The 19,503-nt window shown below is 44.6% G+C and overlaps 1 protein-coding gene across 1 annotated transcript in view; it reads left to right on the top strand.

Annotated features, from left to right (window-relative positions):
* The window catches only part of galk1 (galactokinase 1), a 46,841-nt gene extending 27,928 nt beyond the window's left edge, over positions 1-18,913 (top strand). The window contains exons 6-8 of the mRNA XM_059948941.1: positions 4,014-4,164; positions 10,809-10,971; positions 18,501-18,913. Of these exons, the coding sequence (XP_059804924.1) occupies positions 4,014-4,164; positions 10,809-10,971; positions 18,501-18,572 (386 nt within the window). The 3' untranslated portion in view covers positions 18,573-18,913. The remainder of the gene's footprint in view (positions 1-4,013; positions 4,165-10,808; positions 10,972-18,500) is intronic.
* Positions 18,914-19,503: the final 590 nt, after the last annotated feature.

Genomic DNA, 19,503 nt, shown 5'->3' with positions numbered 1-19,503 from the left:
GAGAGGCTCGACAAAATGAACCCCCAATTTATGATGGATCTCACCGATGTCGAGAAGGCTGTATCGTGAGCACTGGATACAATAGACGACCCCAGCAATTTACAGGTGAAGTGTCTGCAAGCATGTTAGTGTTTTTATTTTAAAATAAGCTTTCCTCCTGATACACTGTGGCAATTCCTAGACTGAGAGTTCCTCAGACCCAAGTGGAAGCAATTCATCCCAAAAGATTAAGGAAAGAAAAGAACATCTGGATTATCGGGTCATCCAGGACTGCCCAATAGTTACTCAATCCGTTTGACTGCACATTTGTAAACTGTGGTGTGATCACGTCTCTACACACATTTCTACAAAGTCCTCAGGGTCTCGAGTGCAGGGTGGTGACTGCTTGTGGTTCTTGCTGCAAAGGGGGACTCTCCTATCAATGTGTTTAGGTCACTGGGAGCATTCAGGACTTCCAACAAGATACAGTGCCTATAAAAAATATTCACCCCCTCTGGAAGTTTTAATGTTTTATTGTTCTACAACATTGAATCACAGTGGATTTTGGCTTTTTTTGACACTGGTCAGCAGGTAAAGACCCTTTTGTGTCAAAGTGAAAACAGATAGAACCATAGAACATTACAGCACTGAATCAGGCCTTTTGGTCCTTCTTGGCTGTGCCAAGCCATTTTTCTGCCTAGTCCCACTGATCTGCACCTGGACCGTATCCTTCCATCCACCTCTCATCCATGTACCTGTCCAGGTTTTTCTTAAATGTTAAAAGTGAGCCCGCATTTACCACTTCATCTGGCAGCTCATTCCACACTCCCACCACTCACTGTGTGAAGAAGCCCCCCCCACCCCAATGTTCCCTTTAAACTTTTATCCCTTCACCCTTAACCCATGTCCTCTGGTTTTTTTCTCCCCTGGCCTCAGTGAAAAAAGCCTGCTTGCATTCACTTTATCTATACCCATCATAATTTTATACACCTCCATCAAGTCTCCCCTCATTCTTCTACGCTCCAGGGAATAAAGTCCTAACCTATTCGACCTTTCTCTGTAACTCAGATTCTCAAGTCCCGGCAACATCCTTGTAAACCTCTGCACTCTTTCAACCTTATTAATATCCTGTCTATAATTTGGTGACCAAAACTGCACACAATACTCGAAATTCGGCCTCACCAATGCCTTATACAACCTCACCATAACATTCCAACTCTTATACTCAATATTTTGACTTATAAAGGCCAATGTACCAAAAGCTCTCTTTACAAACCCTATCTACCTGTGATGCCACTTTTAGGGAATTTTGTATCTGTATTCCCAGATCCCTCTGTTCTACTGCACTCCTCAGTGCCCTACCATTTACCTTGTATGTTCTACCTTGGTTTGTCCTTCCAAAGTGCAATACCTCACACTTGTCTGTAATAAACTCCATCTGCCATTTTTCAGCCCATTTTTCCAGCTGGTCCAGATCCCTCTGCAAGCTTTCAAAACCTTCCTCACTGTCCACTACACCTCCAATCTTTGTATCATCAGCAAATTTGCTGATCCAATTTACCACATTATCATCCAGATCATTGATATAGATGACAAATAACAATGGACCAGCACTGATCCCTGTGGCACACCACTAGTCGCAGGCCTCCACTACCACTCTCTGACTTCTCCCATTGAGCCAATATCTAATCCAATTTACTACCTCACCATGATCTCTACAAAGTAATCTAAATTAATTACAAAAATAAAACACAGAAGTGATTGCATAAGTATTCACCTCCTTCAAGTCAGTATTTATAGATGCACTTTTGGCAGCAATTACAGCCTTGAGTCTGTGTTGATAGCTGTCTATCAGCTTTGGACATCTGGACAATGCAATTTTTCCCCATTCTCCTTTACAAAACTCCTCTCAAACTCTGTCAGATTGCATGAAGATCTTGTGCAAACAGCACTTTTCCAGCCAGAAGTTCTTAATTGGATTGAGGTCTGGACTGTGACTTGGCCACTCTATGACGATACAGCAACTTTGTTGTTTTTAAGCCATTCCTGTGTAGCATTGGCTTTATGCTTGAGTCATTGTCTTGCTAGAAAACAAATCTTCTCTCAAGTTGAAGTTCCCTTGCAGACTGAAATAGGTTTTTCTCCAAGATTTCCCTTTATTTTGCTGCATTCGTTTTACCTTCACAAGCCTTCCAGGGCCTGCTGCAGTGAAGCATCCCCAAAGTATGATGCAGCCACCACCATGCTTCATCAGACCATAGCACCTTCTTCCAGCTGACTTCAGTCTTCCGTATGCCTTCTGGCAAACTCTGGCTGAGATTTCATGTGTTTTTTTTTCCTACAGTGATTTTCTCTTCGCCATTTTCCCATGCAGCCGCGACTGGTGGAGCACCCAGCTACAGTTGTTTGCGCAGTCTCTCCTATCTTAGCCACTGAAGCTTGAAACTCCTCCAGGGTTGTTATCAGTCTCCTGCTGGCCCCTCTCACTAGTCCCTTATTACATAGTCACTCAGTTTTTGAGGGTGGCCTGCTCTAGGCAGATTTACATTTATTGATGATTGACTTAACTGTACTCCGAGTGATAGTCAGTGATTTGGAAAGACCTGACTTGTGCTTATCAGTAATCTTTTCACAGAATTGCTTGGAGAGTTCTTTCGTCTTCATGGTGTAGTTTTTGCCAGGATACTGACTCACCAGCAGTTGGACCTTCCAGATACAGGGGTATTTTTACTATAATCAACTGAAACACCTTGACTGCACACAATGTGGTGTGTTAAATTATTTTGTTTTATATTTGTTAATTAGGTCACTTTGTGGAGATCTGTTTTCACTTTGACACAAGAGTCTTTTTCTGTTCATCAGTATTAAAAAAGCCAAATTAAATCCACTGTGATTCAATGTTGTAAAACAATAAAATATGAAAACTTCCAAGGGGGGAGGTGAATAATTTTTATAGGCACTCTATATTTTACACTTAGCTGAGGTGCTTTGTTAAATACCTTCCATCAACACCACTCAGTAATATGGTTTAACTTTAAACAGCCGAGCATCAGTAATGGAGTTAGCTGATTTCAATTAACTGACGTCAGGGCCTATTGGGAGATGATCTTGGTGGGCTGGACTATATACATTCATATTTTGCATTCTTCTATTTTTACTAATTTTCTATATGTGCTTGTAATGTGATGACTGGGCATTGCATAGGGTATCTATTACCCTGCAGGCATTGGGGCAGGTCATCAGATAATCTCGGTGGGCTGGGCGGGTCTGCACTGTATACATGCATGTCCTGCATTGGATTTTACTGATGCTCTATGTGAGTTTGTTGACTTGTACGTGTGAGGATTGGGCATCAAGCTGCAGTGTTTTGGAGGGTGGTTTGAGACTCTTATTCTGTGAATGTGGTGTTCTGTGTGACGGCTGGTAATGCGGTTTTAGCACCCTGACCCTGTAGTAATGCTGCCTTGTTTGGCTGTGTTCATGGTTGAATGACAGACTTGAATCAAATTGAAATCTTATGCTTTCTTGCCTTCTGGTTTCAAAAGAAAATGAGCACAGTAAAGGTGTCTTGCTGCTCTGTGTGGGAGCTTGTGTGGTAAATTGGTTGCTCTGATGTCATTTCTGATAGAATTTGCAATGTTCTGAGTCTTTGGAAGGTATTTTTGATGTGAAATTCGTTGGAAAATTAAGTGCTGTCGTTTTAAACTTCATGAATATTCATAGGCATTGTAAATAAATAGGAACAAAGTTAATAAATTGTAGTTTGTTCTTACTGTAATGATGCATCTCTCCATTTCTCTGCCTCATCCTCTCTCACTGCATCTCTCATCCCCGTTTCCTTCTTTTCATGTCTCATCTCATACCTGCACTTTCCAAATGTTTTTCTTTTTTTTATCTTCCTTCTGCACTCTTCCCTCCACCTCTCTTCATTCGTATGATCCCTCCATACCCTCCCTCCCTCCCCCCCTTCACCCCCCTTTCTGTGCTTCACCTTCTCCTTTGCCGCCCCCTCCTCACCCCCTTCCTTCCATTAGCTGCAAAGGCGCGTCTGGACACTGAGGTGTATCGCAGAGCCCGTCACGTGATCAGTGAAATCAAACGGACAGCTGAGGCGGCTGATGCTCTAAAATCCAGGAATTACCGGGAGTTCGGGAATCTGATGGTGCAGAGTCACAATTCACTGAGGTATCTCGGGGTTTGATGGAGGGTGGGAAGTTTTGTATTACAGTGTTGGTGAGATAGCCTTCTCTAGAATATCAGCACTTGTAGGAAATGCCATCATTCGCATAGGAGCTTTGATGTGATATTTAAGTTTGCTGACGACACCGCTATCACAGGCTGAGTCAAAGGTGGTAGTAGATCAGTATATAGGAGAGAGATTGAAAACTCGGCTGAGTGATGCCTCAACAGCAACCTCTCACTCAATGTCAGCTAGGGATGTTTATTGACTACAGGAGGAGGAAAACCAGAGGTCCATGAGCCAGTCCTCATCAGGGGTCAGAGGTGGAGAGGATCAGCAACTTTAAATTCCTGTTTGGTATTCTTTGAGGATATATTCTGGATCCCACATACAAAGAGAGCACAACTGCACCTCAACTTTCTTAGAAGTTTGTGAAGATTCGGCATCTGGCTTAAAACTTCGGCAAATAGATGTTTGGTGCGGAATAGACTGACTGGTTTCATCACAGCCTGGTATGGAAACACCATCAGCCTTGTATAGAAAAGCCTACAAAAAGTAGTGGCTATGGCGGTTCCATCATGAGTGAAGCACTGAGCACATCTACATGGAGTGCTATTGCAGGAAAGCTGAATCCTTCATCAAGGACCCCAGCATCCAGGGCACGCTGCCTTCTTGCCGCTGCTGTCAGGACAAAGGTCCAGGGGCCTCAGGACCTGCACTGCCAAATTCAGGAGCAATTAATACCCCTTGGCTAACAGGCTCTCGAACCAGAAGGCATAACTTAACTCAAGTTCACTGAACTATTCCCACAACCTATGGACTCATCTTCAAGGACTCTTCTCATGTTGTTGATATTTATTGTTTGTTTATGATTTATTTTTCTTTTCTCCTCTTGGTATTTGCACAACTTGCACGTTATTTCTCTGTCCTGCTGGGTGGAGTCTTTCATTGATTCTATTGTGTTTCTTGTATTGCCCACAAGAAAACGAATCTCAGGGTTGTATATGGTGTGATATATGTACTTCGATAATAAATTTAATTTGAACATTGGAAAAACAGCCCAAATAGTTTATTCAATTATATACTTCCCACTTAATGCTCCACAGATAAAGAAAAAAATATTCTGGAAGTGCTTGCCAGATCAGGCAGGATCAACAAGTAGAGGACTAGAGTTAATCTTCCAGGGTTAACGCTTCTAAAAATTGTCACAACTAAATCTAGTGGCAGGGCTGTACCCCCAAACCTGTCTCCATTGCCCAAAGTGAGAGATTTGTATCAGAGTGTTAACCAGTTTCTAGTGCTCTGCCTAAATGCTAAAAGGTGTTTAGGTGACCAATATCCTCAGAAATGGGGCACGCTATGGGAACCGGAACTCAGCAGTAAAGCAGATTGAGATAGTGCAGCAGTTTGAACAGAAGGAGAAACAGTGCATTTTTCATCTGAGCTGGATTTACAATGCTGCAAAGTGAGTGTTAATGTTCTGTAACTCCAACACTAATCGAAAGAAAAACACGGGATGCATGTTTACTTCGTTTTTACTTTCGTTAGGTGCGCATGTATGTGGCGTAATGAAGTATGTACATTCATGTACTTTTACAAATAACCCATAATGAATTATGTAAACAAAATGCTTAATCAAACAATATGTCTACAATATTATTCAAATATTACTGAAATATTAAATATACAACACTCCTCCCTGTTCAGCTGTGAATTCCAAGTCACTATACAAATAGAATGCACCTCAACTCAAATGTGTGATGTATCGCTCTCTAGTCATCATATATGCACAGTACTCTATATAATGCAATTACTATACAGACATCCACAGCAAAGTAAAATTTAAATTGTCCTATTTAGCCTAAAGGTTTAATCACTGTGGAGGATTTCTCACTCCTGTGGGATGACATCTTTCCTGACAAGGTGGGCGGGGGGGAATCACTCTGCTTGGCAGGTGAGACTTGTGGCTTTGAAGCAATCTCAGGGTCTGGGGCCTCCTCGGTGGTGGTTGACTCTGGGACAGCAGGAAGTGGTCCTGTCCGCTCTGGACTCCTTTCCTCTGGACAAGTTGGCTTCTGGAAAGGTGGATAGCAAGCTGCTTGATCCCAGACCACCAGACAGAGCTTTGAGCCGACACTTCCATTTTGACCATGGCTGGGTGAAGCTCTCGGCTTGGATGGTACAAGAGCTCGCTATTTCCACATAAGGCAACCCCCTTCGAGGCCAAGTTCATCTTGCACTGATAAAGATGGGGGAACTGAGATTTCTTTTGCAGATTCGTGGCATTTTTGGTGACTGTGGAGACATTTGATTTGTATTACGGTGAATACACCGAGGAGTATCCTCCTGAAAATATTTTCAGGTATTTCCTTTTCCAACGGTAAACGGAGGAATCCATCAGCATTTCTGTGATTAGTTGCCCTCTTGAATTCGATCTTGATCTCGTTTCCTCCAAGAAACAGAGCCCAACTCTGCATTTGTGCTGTTGCTGTTAGTGGACCACCCTTCTGTGGATTGAAAATGGACACCAATGGTGGATGATCAATAACGTGGGTAAACTCTCCTATACAAGTACTGGTTGAAACGTTTTATACCCCAAACCAGACTCAAGGCATCTCTGTCAGCCTGTGCATAATATTTCTCTGCAGCAGTAAGGTAATGTGATGCAAAGGCTATGGAGTGTTCACTTCCATTGCTAATAACGTGACATGACTATAATTATACCATAAGGCGAGTTGTCCCAGGCAAGCTTCACTGGACAATGGATCGTAATGTGTGAGTACAGTGACTGATGTCACCATTCCTTTACCATTTGGAAAGCCACCTCACACTGCTTGTCCATTGCCATTTCTTCCTGATCTGTAGTAATGAGTGGAGCACAGTAGCCAGGTTTGACAGGACTGACAGATCCTAAAAAGGACTGCAGCTGTGACATGTCCTTTGGCCTTAGGGTATCCACCATTGCAGGAATTTTCTCACATACTTGGGTAATTTTTGTGTGTCAGTGGTGTGACCACAGTAAGTGATGCTTGGTGTGAATAATTCACATTTGTTGCGTCATGCTCTGAGCCCACAATCTTCTAATCTTTTTAGAACTGTCTTGAGATTTTGGCGGTGTTCTTTGTGTCTTCCTCACTAGTAACAATGATAATGTTCGGGTAACACTGTGTGCCTGGGCAATCGTGCAGCACCTGGTCCATATCCTTTTGGCACAATACCTGGTGCAGATGCTACTCCAGAATTAAGCTTAATATAGTGGTAAAGCCCTTTGTGAGTGACATTGGACTCTTGTTCCATCTCTATCTGTAGGTAGGCCTCAGCTAAGTCCACTTTGCTGAAGTGTTTACCTCCAGAAAGGTTTGCAAAAATATCCTCTACCCAGGGCAGAAGGTATTGATCTATTTTCAGCTCTGGGTTGATGGTGACCTTAAAATAACCACAGATCCTGACAGACCCATTCTTCTTGGCTACTGGAACCACTGGTGTTTCCCATGGGCTCCACTCAACCTTTGCTGCAAGTTTTGCCTTTAAATCTGCATTGATCTAGTGTATGCAAGCCCTTGTCACAACTGTAACACAATTTGTTCAGCCAGGCAGGCAGGTTTCTGTTTAGATGTTGCAATCTTGTTCACACTTTCACTCCTGAATCCAACTCACTCGTGTTTCTGGCTGCTGCTTCTATTAAATACAGCGATTTCAGCTGCTCTTTTAAATGTGAGTTGTGCTTCAGTCAGGAGCTGATTTTAAATGCTTTCTTGTAAGATTCCACAAGCTAAGTGATCTCTCAGCGCATCATTAAGCCGATCACTGAACTGACAATGTTTTTGTTTGATTCCACTTATGAAACCTGAAGTGTTTATAATCAATAGTGGCTTCAGTTCTAAATGCTTCTGCATTACTTTCACGATATTAGCAAAGCTCATTTTGGCTGGTTTGGTTGGAGCAGTTAAGCTCTATAACTCTTCCACCTGGTAACACTGGCACTCACTTTTTATTGGCTGTTTCATTTGCTTCGAGATACTGCACAATTCGTTCAGCATACATGATACGGTTATCTATTGTGCAATCAGTCGTGTCTATATTTCCGATGTAGCCAGCCATTTTTACTTCACGTTTAATTATCACCCAGTACTCTCTTTTATGAACCCGCAGATTTCTACCTTTTAAACTCAACTGTCGTCCTCTTCCTGCAAACTCAAGTGCTGCACTTTCTTTAGTTGAACATCTCTCCCTCCCATTGCCAAGGAAAAAAAATGTTGAACTTCAACAGGAATGTAGTAGTCTTGGGTTCATTTTAAAACTTAGTTGTCTCCGCTGTTATGTTTTGTAACTCAAAAATAATCGAAAGAAAAACATGAAAGTGGGAAGGTTTATGTCTACTTTGTTTTTTCCTTGGGTGCACACGCATGACGGGGTAGCATAATGTGTCATTCATGTGCTTTTGCATATAACAAGACTCGGGAGCAGAATTAGGCCATTTGGCCCATCGAGTCTGCTCCGCCATTGGCTGATCCTGTTCCTCAACCCCACTCCCCAGCCTTCTCCCCATAACCTTTGATGCTGTGTCTAGTCAACAACCTATCAAGCTCTGCCTTAAATATGCCCAATGACCTGGCCTCCACAACTGCCTGTGGCAATAAATTCCACAAATTCACCACCCTTTGGCTAAATAAATTTCTCTGCATCTCTGTTTTAAATGGATGCCCCTCTATCCTGAGGTTGTGCCCTCTTGTCCTAGACTCTCCCACCATGGGAAACATCCTTTCCATATCTACTGTGTCTAGGCCTTTCAACATTTGAAAGGTTTCAATGAGATCCCCCTCATCCTTCTAAATTCCAGCGAGTACAGACCCAGAGGTATCAAATGTTCCTAATATGATAACCCTTTCATTCTTGGAATCATCCTTGTGACCCTCCTCTGAACCCTCTTCAATGCCAGCACACCTCTTCTTAGATGAGGAGCCTAGAACTGTTCACAATACTCAAGGCGGGGCCTCACCAGTGCCTTATAAAGCCTCAGCACCACATCCCTGCTCTTGTATTCTAGACCTCTTGAAATTAATGCTAACATTGCATTTGCCTTCTTCACTACCTGTAAGTTAACTTTAGGGTGTTCTGCACAAGGAGTCACTTTGCATCTCAGATTTTTGGGTTTTCTCCGTTTAGAAAATAGTCCACACATTTATTTCTACTACCGAAGTGCACGACCATGCATTTTTCAACATTGTATTTCATTTGCCACTTTCTTATCCATTCTCCTAATTTAAGTCTTCTGCAGCCTATGTGTTTCCTTAATACTGCCTGCCCCTTCACCAATCTTTGTATCATCTGCAAACTTGGCAACAAACCATCTGTTCCATCATCTAAATCATTGACATACAGCATGAAAAGAAGTTGTCCCAAACACTGACCCTGAGGAACACCACTAGTCACTGGCAGCCAACCAGAAAAGGATCTTTTATTCCCACTCACTGCCTCCCACCAATCAGCCAGTGCTCTAACCATGTTAGTAACTTTCCTGTAATACCATGGGCTTTTAACTTGGTAAGCACCCTGTTAAAGGCCTTCTGAAAGTCCAAATATACAACATCCACTACATCCCCTTTATCTACCCTACTTGTAATCTCCTCAAAGAATTCCAACAGGTTCGTCAGGCAAGATTTCCCCTTAAGGAAACTATGCTGACTTTGTACTATCTTGTCTTGTGTCACCAAGTACTCCATAACTTCATCCTTAACAATTGACTCCAACATCTTCCCATCTAATGAGGTCAGGTTAACTGGTCTATAATTTCTTTTCTGCTGCCGCCTTCCTTTTTTAAAATGTGGAGTGATATTTGGAATATTCCAGGCCTCTGGTACCATACCAGAGCCCAATAATTTTTGGAAGATCGTTATTAATGCCTTCTTAATCTCTACCACTACCTCTTTCAGAAGCCCAGGAGGTAGTTCATCTGGCCCGGGTGACTTGTGTACCCTTGGATCTTTCAGCTTTTTGAGCACCTTCTCCCTTGTAATAGTAACTGCACTCACTCTCTTCCCTCACACCTTTCAACACCTGGCACAGTGCTGGTGTCTTCCACAGTGAAGACTGATGCAAAATACTCATTTAGTTCATCGGCCATCTCCTTGTCCCTCATTATTATTTCTCTGGCTTCATTTTCTAGGGGTCCTATATCCACACTCATCTCTTTTTTACATACTTGAAAAAGCATATAAGCCATAATGAATTATGTGAACAAAGAATGCTTAATCAGATAATTTATTTACAATATTGATGAAATATTAGAAGTACATCAGTGAGGGACAGGGGTATAAATGAGAGAATAAAGGAGATTTATTAGAAAAGGAAAGAATATAATTTCATTGGAGGTTTGAATGACACAGTGACGCAGTAGTTGTGCCTCACTGCTCCCATTCCTGTCTCTGTGCAATTTCCATGTTCTACCTCCAACTGTGTGTGTTTCTTCCCCCACGGAATCGAGGGGAGTTGTTAGGGCTCGATGAGATGGATGTTAAAGAATAAGGCATTGGGGGAGTCACCAGGGCTTTGAAATCAACCTTGGAGTTTGAAGAATTTGGGGCAGGATAAAGTACTGAGGGATAAGCATTAGGATTAACCCTTCTCTCTGTGGTCTTCACTTTTACAGGGATGATTACGACGTCAGTTGCCGGGAGCTGGATGAGCTGGTTTCTGCAGCAGTTAATGGTGAAGGTGTCTACGGCAGTCGAATGACTGGAGGAGGCTTTGGGGGTTGTACAGTTACCTTACTGGAAGCTGCAGCTGTGGAGAAAACTATCCAGCGAATTAAGGTAATGTGATGAGAGGCAGCGTACAGGGATACTGTGGCATTTACTCATTTTGGCATTTGGGAATCCATGGTTAACTTGCCCCTTCCTACTGTTCATGTGTCTAAATGTGCACACATGGTAATTTGATAAGGATTGCTGTAGAATGTTACCTTAAAATGAGTCGTGAAATCAGAAGGATTTCACATGGGACTTTGGGAGTTCACTCTCCTAAAGAACTGAGAGCAAGTTCAAGTGGAGAATGGTCAACATTTTTTGCATAGGCTTAATTGTTGTAGTGTGCAATGGGTCTCATAGTTACTGAATGTGGAAATAGGTTTTCAGTCAGACTAACAGTGGCTCACGACGTAGACCCTCTCTACATGGAGCGAACAGGTCTGTTTCTGACATGCCTGTAAACTTCTGACTGAACAGTTATAAATTACCGGAGACTTCTGGAGAAATTAAGACATCCAGAAGTGTAGGTGTGTGCTTTTGGGGAAAGCTGAGAGGAGAGGTTAGAGTGAAAAGTGAGCTTGGCTGCTCGTGTGCTGTGTATTTCAATGGTCTCAACTTGTATGGCAAAGGCCGGGGTGTGCTGTAGGGATGGGCTGGTAGAGAACCCCTCCTGCAGATGAATTCTGTCAAGAAGGCAATGTATTACCTCCCAAGCACATACATATGCAAAGGCATCTTGCACGGGTGGGTATCTCAGTGACAGCTGTTGGAATGATCTTGGTTCCAGGACAGAGCTGTAAGACATCAATCTGTCCTGTAGATGACTTCCATTCCAGTGTGAGACTTTTGGAAGGAGAGCAGTCAGAAGGGTGCAGGGCCGCTGACTCTGCCTAATTTAGCAGCACCATTGGGTCGGGGGTTGTTTGCCTTTATGTAGTAGAGGTCATAGATGAATTTCGGACAGCATCCAAATATGGGAAGAATACTCGCAGTTCTGCTTGCATTGATGGTGAAAGGCTTCTGTGAGACTCTGGAGTGATAGTGTTCCCTGCACACACTCTGAAGGTCATGCCTACTCTGCACCATGTGGATGGAACCCACGCTGTGGTTCAGGGAGCAGCCCTGGACTCGGGAAGGAGTAGCAGTTGTAGAGTGAAAGCCCAGCGAGGAGAGATGGGTGATGTGCTGCCTTAGTCATGAGGTGATTTTGTTTTAAATTTCAAAAATAAACTTCATTCGTAAAAGATTGTTCGTTATGTGCCATGTCATATGACATGGCCGGTCACAATCTTTCCATGACTGTGATTTTTCTTGGCAAATTTTTCGACAGAAGTAGTTTGCCATTGCCTTCTGGGCCGTGTCTACAAGATGGGTGACCCTGGCCATTATCAGTCCTCTTCAGAGATTGCCTGGTGTCAGGCATGATATGCTCACATGGCATCACATGACCCTGATTGGAGACTAAGCAGGTGCTACACCTGCAGGGTAGTGGAGGGACAGAGCACCTTGCACCTCCTTTGATAGAGACGCATCTCCACCCTGCCACATATCATTAAAGATATACATGACAAATGCAAAAAATAATGCAAGGATTAATTTACATTCAGAATGTGTCCAGTATGTACATCCATTTCTGGATCTATACATTTGCTGTGTTAGAACATTCTATGTACAAAGCACCTGTGGTGACTTTGAAGAATACACAGTTTGAGGGTTTGAAAGGCTTTTCCTCAGGACCCAGCTTTCACTGTCCAGTGTAATATCTGAACGTCAGACTGCATTCCTTCCTCCCAAAGCCTGAGGTTCAGCGCATCCCTCAGCATGAACTCTTGCAGCCTGGACCATGTTATTGACAACATTCCCTTCGACTTTTCATTAGACTTGAAGGTCAACAAGTTTTGGACAGACCAAAATGTGTCTTCACTTAATGCCTCAGATCAGAGAGTGCTCTTGTTATGTCCGGTTGCTGTGGATATTCTTTGCAAGTCCATAGCCCACCAACAGGTAGGTGATTGTAGCTGTCTCATGGTATCAGGCTTTGGGAGTGAGTCTTACTTCAGTGATGGGCAAGTTGTCGAAGATTTTTAGGAACAGGATTTATGAGCATTTGGAGAGGCATAGTCTAATTAGAGGTCATCAGCATGGTTTATTGAGGGGCAGGTCATGCTTCATGAGCTTGATTAAATTCTTTGAGGATGTGGTTTGAAAGTATGGTGTATGTGGACTTGGATAATGTTTCCCACAGTGAGACTCATTCAGAAAGTCAGGAGGCATGGGATCCAGGGCAATTTGCCTATAGAAGGCAGAGGGTGGTATTGGATGGAGCGTATTCTGTTGGTGACTGGTTGTGTTCTGCAGGGATTTGTTCTAGGATCCCTGCACTTGGTGATTTCTATTAATGACTTGGATGAGAAAGGGTGGATTAATAAGTTTGCGGATGACAAGAATGTTAGTGGAAATGCTGGTAGAGTGGAGGGTTGTTGTATGTTGAAGTGGGACATTGACAGGCTGCAGAGCTGGGCTGGAGTGCAATGGGGAAGAGTGAAGTTGAATTTGAAGGCAGAATACAGGATTAATGGCAGGATTCTTAGCAGTTCAGAGGAACAGAGGGATCTTAATGCCCACATCCATCGATCTCTCAAAGTTGCTGCACAGGTTGATATGATTGTTAAGGCATATGGTGTGCTGGCCTTCATTAGTTGTGGGGGAGGGGAGTGGAATTGGGTTCAAAAGCCACAGGTAATGTTGCAGCTCTGTAAAACCCTGGTTAGATGCTGCCTGGAATAGCAGATATGTCTTATGAAGATGTATTCAACAAGCTGGGGCTTTTCTGTTTGGAGTGGAGGAGGATGAGAGGTGACTACATCGATGATAAAGGGCATAGATGAGTGGATAGCCGGAAACATTTTCCCAGGGTGGAAGTGGCTAGTACAAGGGGCTTAATTTTAAGGTGATTGGAGGAATGTGTAAGGGAATGTCAGAGATAATTCCTTTACACAGTGGTAGGTGCATGGAATGTCCTGCCAGGCCTGGTGGTAGAGGCAGATATATTAGGAGCGTTTTTAAAAAAAAAACTCTTAGGCACATGGATGATAGAAAAATAGACTATATAGCAGGAAATAGGTTGGATTAATCTTAGAATAGGTTAATTATTAGCACAACATTGTGAATCGAAGGTCCTGTATTGTGTAATGTTCTATATCTATATCAATATTGGATGGCCTCACTCTTCCTGTCCTCTGGCCCCTGAGGCCAGTTTGTACTGTTTGCAGATTCGAATCAATCAACTGACCGAGACCATAAATCTGAGCAAAAGGTAGCAGCATTGTCCGTGAACAGGGGGGCTTTGAGCTGCGTGCCCCCACCGATTGAATTCCTGAGTCATACAACATAGAAGAGTACAGAATGAACTCCAGCTCACAATGTTATGCTGACCTTTGGATATACTCCACAATTTAATCCTTCCTGCCTACATAGCCCATAACTCCATTTTTCCTTCCTTCCTTGAAAGCTCATTTTGGTAAGCAGGTCCATCATGTACGTGCAGGATATCCTACTGAAAGCTGCCTTCAGGTCCAGAACCTATCAGGTAAATATCCATACCCCTGCCCCATTATGTGGGCAATAGTTTTCCTGAGCGGCCCAAGGCTGCCGGAGATTTTCCTGCCAGATACATCACCTGTCGCAGGACTGACCTGGTCTCTTTGGCTGTGAGCTTGGACAGGATTTTGTAATCCACATTCAAAAGTGACATGTCTCTCCACCCCACCCCATCCCATCACTGTGGATTCAGATGAAGGGTCTTGGCCCAAAACTTGAACTGTTTTTTCCCCTCTATGTATATGTGCTAAGTAGCTGAGTTCCTCCAGCAGTTTGTGTGTGTTGCTGAAGATTTCCATCTGCTGAATCTCTTTGAATTCTGGTGTGTTGTCATCTTGAAGTCAAGTCAACTTTTATTGTCAATTGCTGGTACAGTGCATGGTAAAAATGAGACGTTTTTCAGGACCATGGTGTTACATGACACAGTACAAAAAACTAGACTGAACTACGTAATAAAAAAAAACAACAGAGAAAGCTACACTGGACTACAGGCCTACACTGGACTGCATAAAGTGCTCAAAAACAGTGCAGGCATTACAATAAATAATAAACAGGACAGTAGGGCAAGGTGTCAGTCCAGGCTTCAGGTATTGAGGAGTCTGATAGCTTGGGGGAAGAAACTGTTACTTAGTCTGGTCGTGAGAGCCCGAATGCTTCGGAGCCTTTTCCCAGAGGGCAGGAGGGAGAAGAGATTGTATGAGGGGTGCGTGGGGTCCTTCATAATGCTGTTTCCTTTGCGGATTCAGTGTGTAGTGTAAATGTCCGTGTTGGCAGGAAGGGAGATCCCGATGATCATCTCAGCTGACCTCACTTTATACTGCAGGGTCTTGCGATCCGAGATGGTGCAATTTCCGAACCAGGCAGTGATGTAGCTGCTCAGGATGCCCTGTAGAATGTGATGAGGATGGGGGTGGTGGGAGATGGACTTTCCTCAGCCTTCGCAAAAAGTAGAGACGCTGCTGGGCTTTCTTTGCTACGGAGCTGGTGTTGAGGGACCAGGTGAGATTCTCCGTCAGGTGAACACCAAGAAATTTGGTGCTCTTTACAATCTCTAACGAGGAGCCGTCGATGTTCAGTGGGGAGTGGTTACTCTGTGCCCTCCTGAAGTCAACAATCATCTCTTTTGTTCACATTAAGACACAGGTTGTTGGCTCTGCACCAGTCCGTTAGCCGCTGCACCTCCTCTCTGTAAGCTGACTCGTCATTCTTGCTGATGAGACCCACCATGGTCGTGTCATCGGCGAACTTGATGATGTGGTTCAAGCTGTGTGTTGCAGCACAGTCGTGGTCAGCAGAGTGAACAGCAGTGGACTGAGCACACAACCCTGGGGAGCCCCCGTGCTCAATGTGATGGTGTTGGAGATGCTGCTCCCAATCCGGACTGACTGAGGTCTCCCAGTCAGGAAGTCTAGGATCCAGTTGCAGAGGAAGGTGTTCAGGCCCAGTAGGCTCAGCTTTCCAATCAGTTTCTGAGGAATGATTGTGTTGAATGCTGAACTAAAGTCTATGAACAGCATTTGAACGTATGTTGTCTTTTTTGTTCAGGTGGTTTAGGGCCAGGTGGAGGGTGGTGGCAATGGTGTCATCTGTTAAGCGGTTGGGACGGTACGCAAACTGCAGGGGGTCCAGTGAGGAAGCAGCAGGATCTTGATGTGCTTCATGACGAGCCTCTCGAAACACTTCATGATGATGGATGTAAGTGCAATGGGATGGTAGTCATTTAGGCAGGACAGTGAAGACTTCTTCGGCACAGAGATGATTGTGGCGGCCTTAAAGCACATTGGAACGGTGGCACTGCTCAGGGAGATGTTGAAGATGTCAGTTAGAACATCTTCTAGCTGGTCTGCACATCCTCTGAGCACTCTACCAGGAAGATTGTCTGGTCCAGCAGTCTGGTCCGTGGGTTGACCCTGCACAGGGTTCTTCTCACGTCGGCCACAGAGAGACACAGCACCTGGTCATTCATAGGAGGGGTGGACTTCCTCACCGCCACGCCATTTTCCATTTCAAACCGGGCGTAGAAGTTATTCAGCACATCTGGGAGGGAGGCAACACCTGCACAGTCAGGTGTTGTTGTCCTGTAATTGGTGATGTCCTGGATGCCCTTCCACATGCGCCGCGTGTCACCGCTGTCCTGGAAGTGGCTGTGGATTAGCTGGACGTGTGCACGCTTTGCCCCTCTGATGGCCCGGGACAGTTTGGCCCTTGCTGTTGTTAGAGCTGTCTTGTTGCCTGCTCTGAAGGCGGAGTCGCGGGACCTCAGCAGTGTACTCACCTCCACAGTCATCCATGGCTTCTGGTTAGCGCATATAGTGATGGTCTTGGACAGAGTAACATCATCAATGCACTTGCTGATGTAGCTGGTCACTGATGCTGTGTACTCCTCTAAGTTGGTAGAGTCGCCATTGGTTGCAGCCTCCCTGAACATGTGCCAGTCAGTGTGCTCAAAGCAGTCTTGAAGAGCAGAGATGGCTCCTGCTGGCCAGGTTTTCACCTGCTTCTGAACTGGTCTGGAGCGCCTGACGAGCGGTCTGTATGCTGGGATTAGCATAACAGAGATGTGGTCTGAGTATCCAAGGTGGGGTCGGGGCTCTGCCGGTTACACGTCGGGGATGTTTGTGTAAACCAGGTCCAATGCATTCACCCCCCTCGTTGCAAAGTCCACATACTGATGGAATTTGGGGAGCACTGACTTAAGGTTTGCGTGGTTAAAATCACCGGCGACAATAAACAGATCATCAGGATGTGTGTTCTGCAGCTCGCTAATAGCCCCGTACAGTTCACAGAGCGCCTCCTTAGCATTAGCACTGGGGGGGAATGTAGACACCAAATATAAGGACAGGTGAATTCCCGTGGTCTGCATTGAACTGCCACAAACTCCACTAGCGATGAGCAGTGTCTGGAAACCAGCACAGAGTTCTTGCACCATTCCGTGTCGATGTAAACACAGACACCGCCACCGCGGACCTTACCGGAGACAGCTGCATCTCTGTCCAAATAAAACAAAGCTAGTCCGTCTAGCTGGGTGGCAGCATCCGAAATCCCATCAGTGAGCCATGTCTCTGTGAAGACAAACGCGGAGCAAACTCTGTATTCTTGCCGAGTATTACATTGGAGTTGGATGTAGTCCATTTTATCGTCCAGGGAGCGGACATTGGAGAGCAGAATGGACGGGAGAGCCGGCCGGCTAGGGTTTGCTTTGAGCCTGGCACGGACCCCTGCCCATTTGCCTTACTTCTGCTTCTTTGCTCATCGCTTTCGATGTCTCCATCTCCGGCTACCAGCATCAGGCAAGTCCAAGGACTGTAGGCCCGTTCCCCTCAGCAAGCCGACGTCGCATAATTCAGCCAGCAGATCTTTGTGAGCGATCTCTGTATTGTTGTAGTATCTGGCGATGGTAGATAGCCGCTCTGTTATCCATGTGCCCTAATCGAAAATTGTGTATCAAACTTAAAATAGAAAATTAAATTAAAGTGACACCAGGTGTGAAAGGCCGCTGCTGCCGTGCGGCACCGCCTCATGGGAAGCATAGTGTTCTTCATTTCCAGCAGGTCGTGGCACATCATGGCTGGTGGGTTTTGCCTCTGGGTGTTTTATTTGTCTCAAGGACATGGATGAAGCCCATGGTCAAAGACCCAGACTCTTTTACTTGCTGTCGTCTAACAGCTTCACAGTAGACGGGAAGGTCCAGGAGGCTGTGCTGTCTGCCTTTCTGTTGTACAGACTTGCTTAGAATGATCTCACTGTTCTAGTTCTGAGATATACCCTTGTGAACTAGCCCAAAGAGGCGGTGGTCAGAGGTGGAAAAGAATTGTACTCTATTTACACTGGGTGACTGGAATGGACTGTTTCTCAAATTACATCGTGGCTGGATTGTGATGTAGTGATACATGAGAGGATAAGTGAAGGTCAGCTCAACATCTTCTGTCCTATTGGCTTGTAACCTAACAATTTGCATGCATCTGACGAATTAACCATTTGTCTCTCACCAACAGGACACCTATAGTGGAACACCAACATTTTACATCACCAAACCTTCCAGAGGCGCTCATCTACTGCAACTGTGAGGAATGATCCGAGGGCTCAACCCAATACAGATATCTACTTACTAACCAGCAGAGAGAGCAGCTTCATCTGATCCCGTGCAACAGAGAGAGAGAACAGCCAGCCTCTCAATAGCTGATGAACAATTGGTGGACCACCCTAGACATGGTAGTCCAGTCAGTCTCAAGTCATGAGGTCTGCCTCATAATGGAGTGATCTACCATAACTTTTGGTTACATGGAACACATACAAAATGCTTGACGAACTCAGCAGGACAGGCAGCATCTATACAAAAGAGTACAATCAACGTTTCAGGCTGAGACCCTGTTGAGTTCCTCCAGCATTTTGTGTGTTACTTGGATTTTCAGCATCTGTAGATTTTCTCTTGTGGTCACATGGCACAGTTTTGGGATGGCAGCCACTTTCTGGAATATTTCAGTCTCCAGGCTGTCACCCACACCCTCGATTTATAGGAACATAGAGCCACTAACACAGACTTTACTAAGGGTTACAGAACCAAGGGAGGTAAGGAGGTACAGACAGCTCAGTCCTGATCTAAGTGAATGGTAAAGGTGTTTAGGGCACTGAATGGCTTTATTCCCTACCTCTGAATGTCAGATGGATGACCCTTCAACCCCCCCCCCCCCCCCCCACCCACAACTGCTTGGAATACAGTACTGATGTCACACTTGTTACTGTGAGGTTCAGTAGTCTTGTTAAATGAATCGATTCTTAGGAATAACATAATGCCCTTGTTTCTGGTTTCTGGACTATGTAGGCATCACTCTCCACACAGACTGGGTATTGCCAGTTAACAAGACCATCAGTGCTGTTGAAGAGGGCTTCCACAACTTAGTGCACTTTGATTATAAACACTAAGAACCAGCTGCCTGTGGGCTCAGTCCACAGAACATTGTGCTGCTTCCCACTCATTCAGTAAGGAAAGATTTAAAA

The sequence above is a fragment of the Hypanus sabinus genome, chromosome 23 (genome assembly GCF_030144855.1).
Source record: "Hypanus sabinus isolate sHypSab1 chromosome 23, sHypSab1.hap1, whole genome shotgun sequence".
NCBI classification, from domain to species: Eukaryota; Metazoa; Chordata; class Chondrichthyes; order Myliobatiformes; family Dasyatidae; genus Hypanus; species Hypanus sabinus.
Note: the sequence above shows the minus strand (reverse complement) of the source record. Positions and strands in the feature narration are given on the sequence as shown.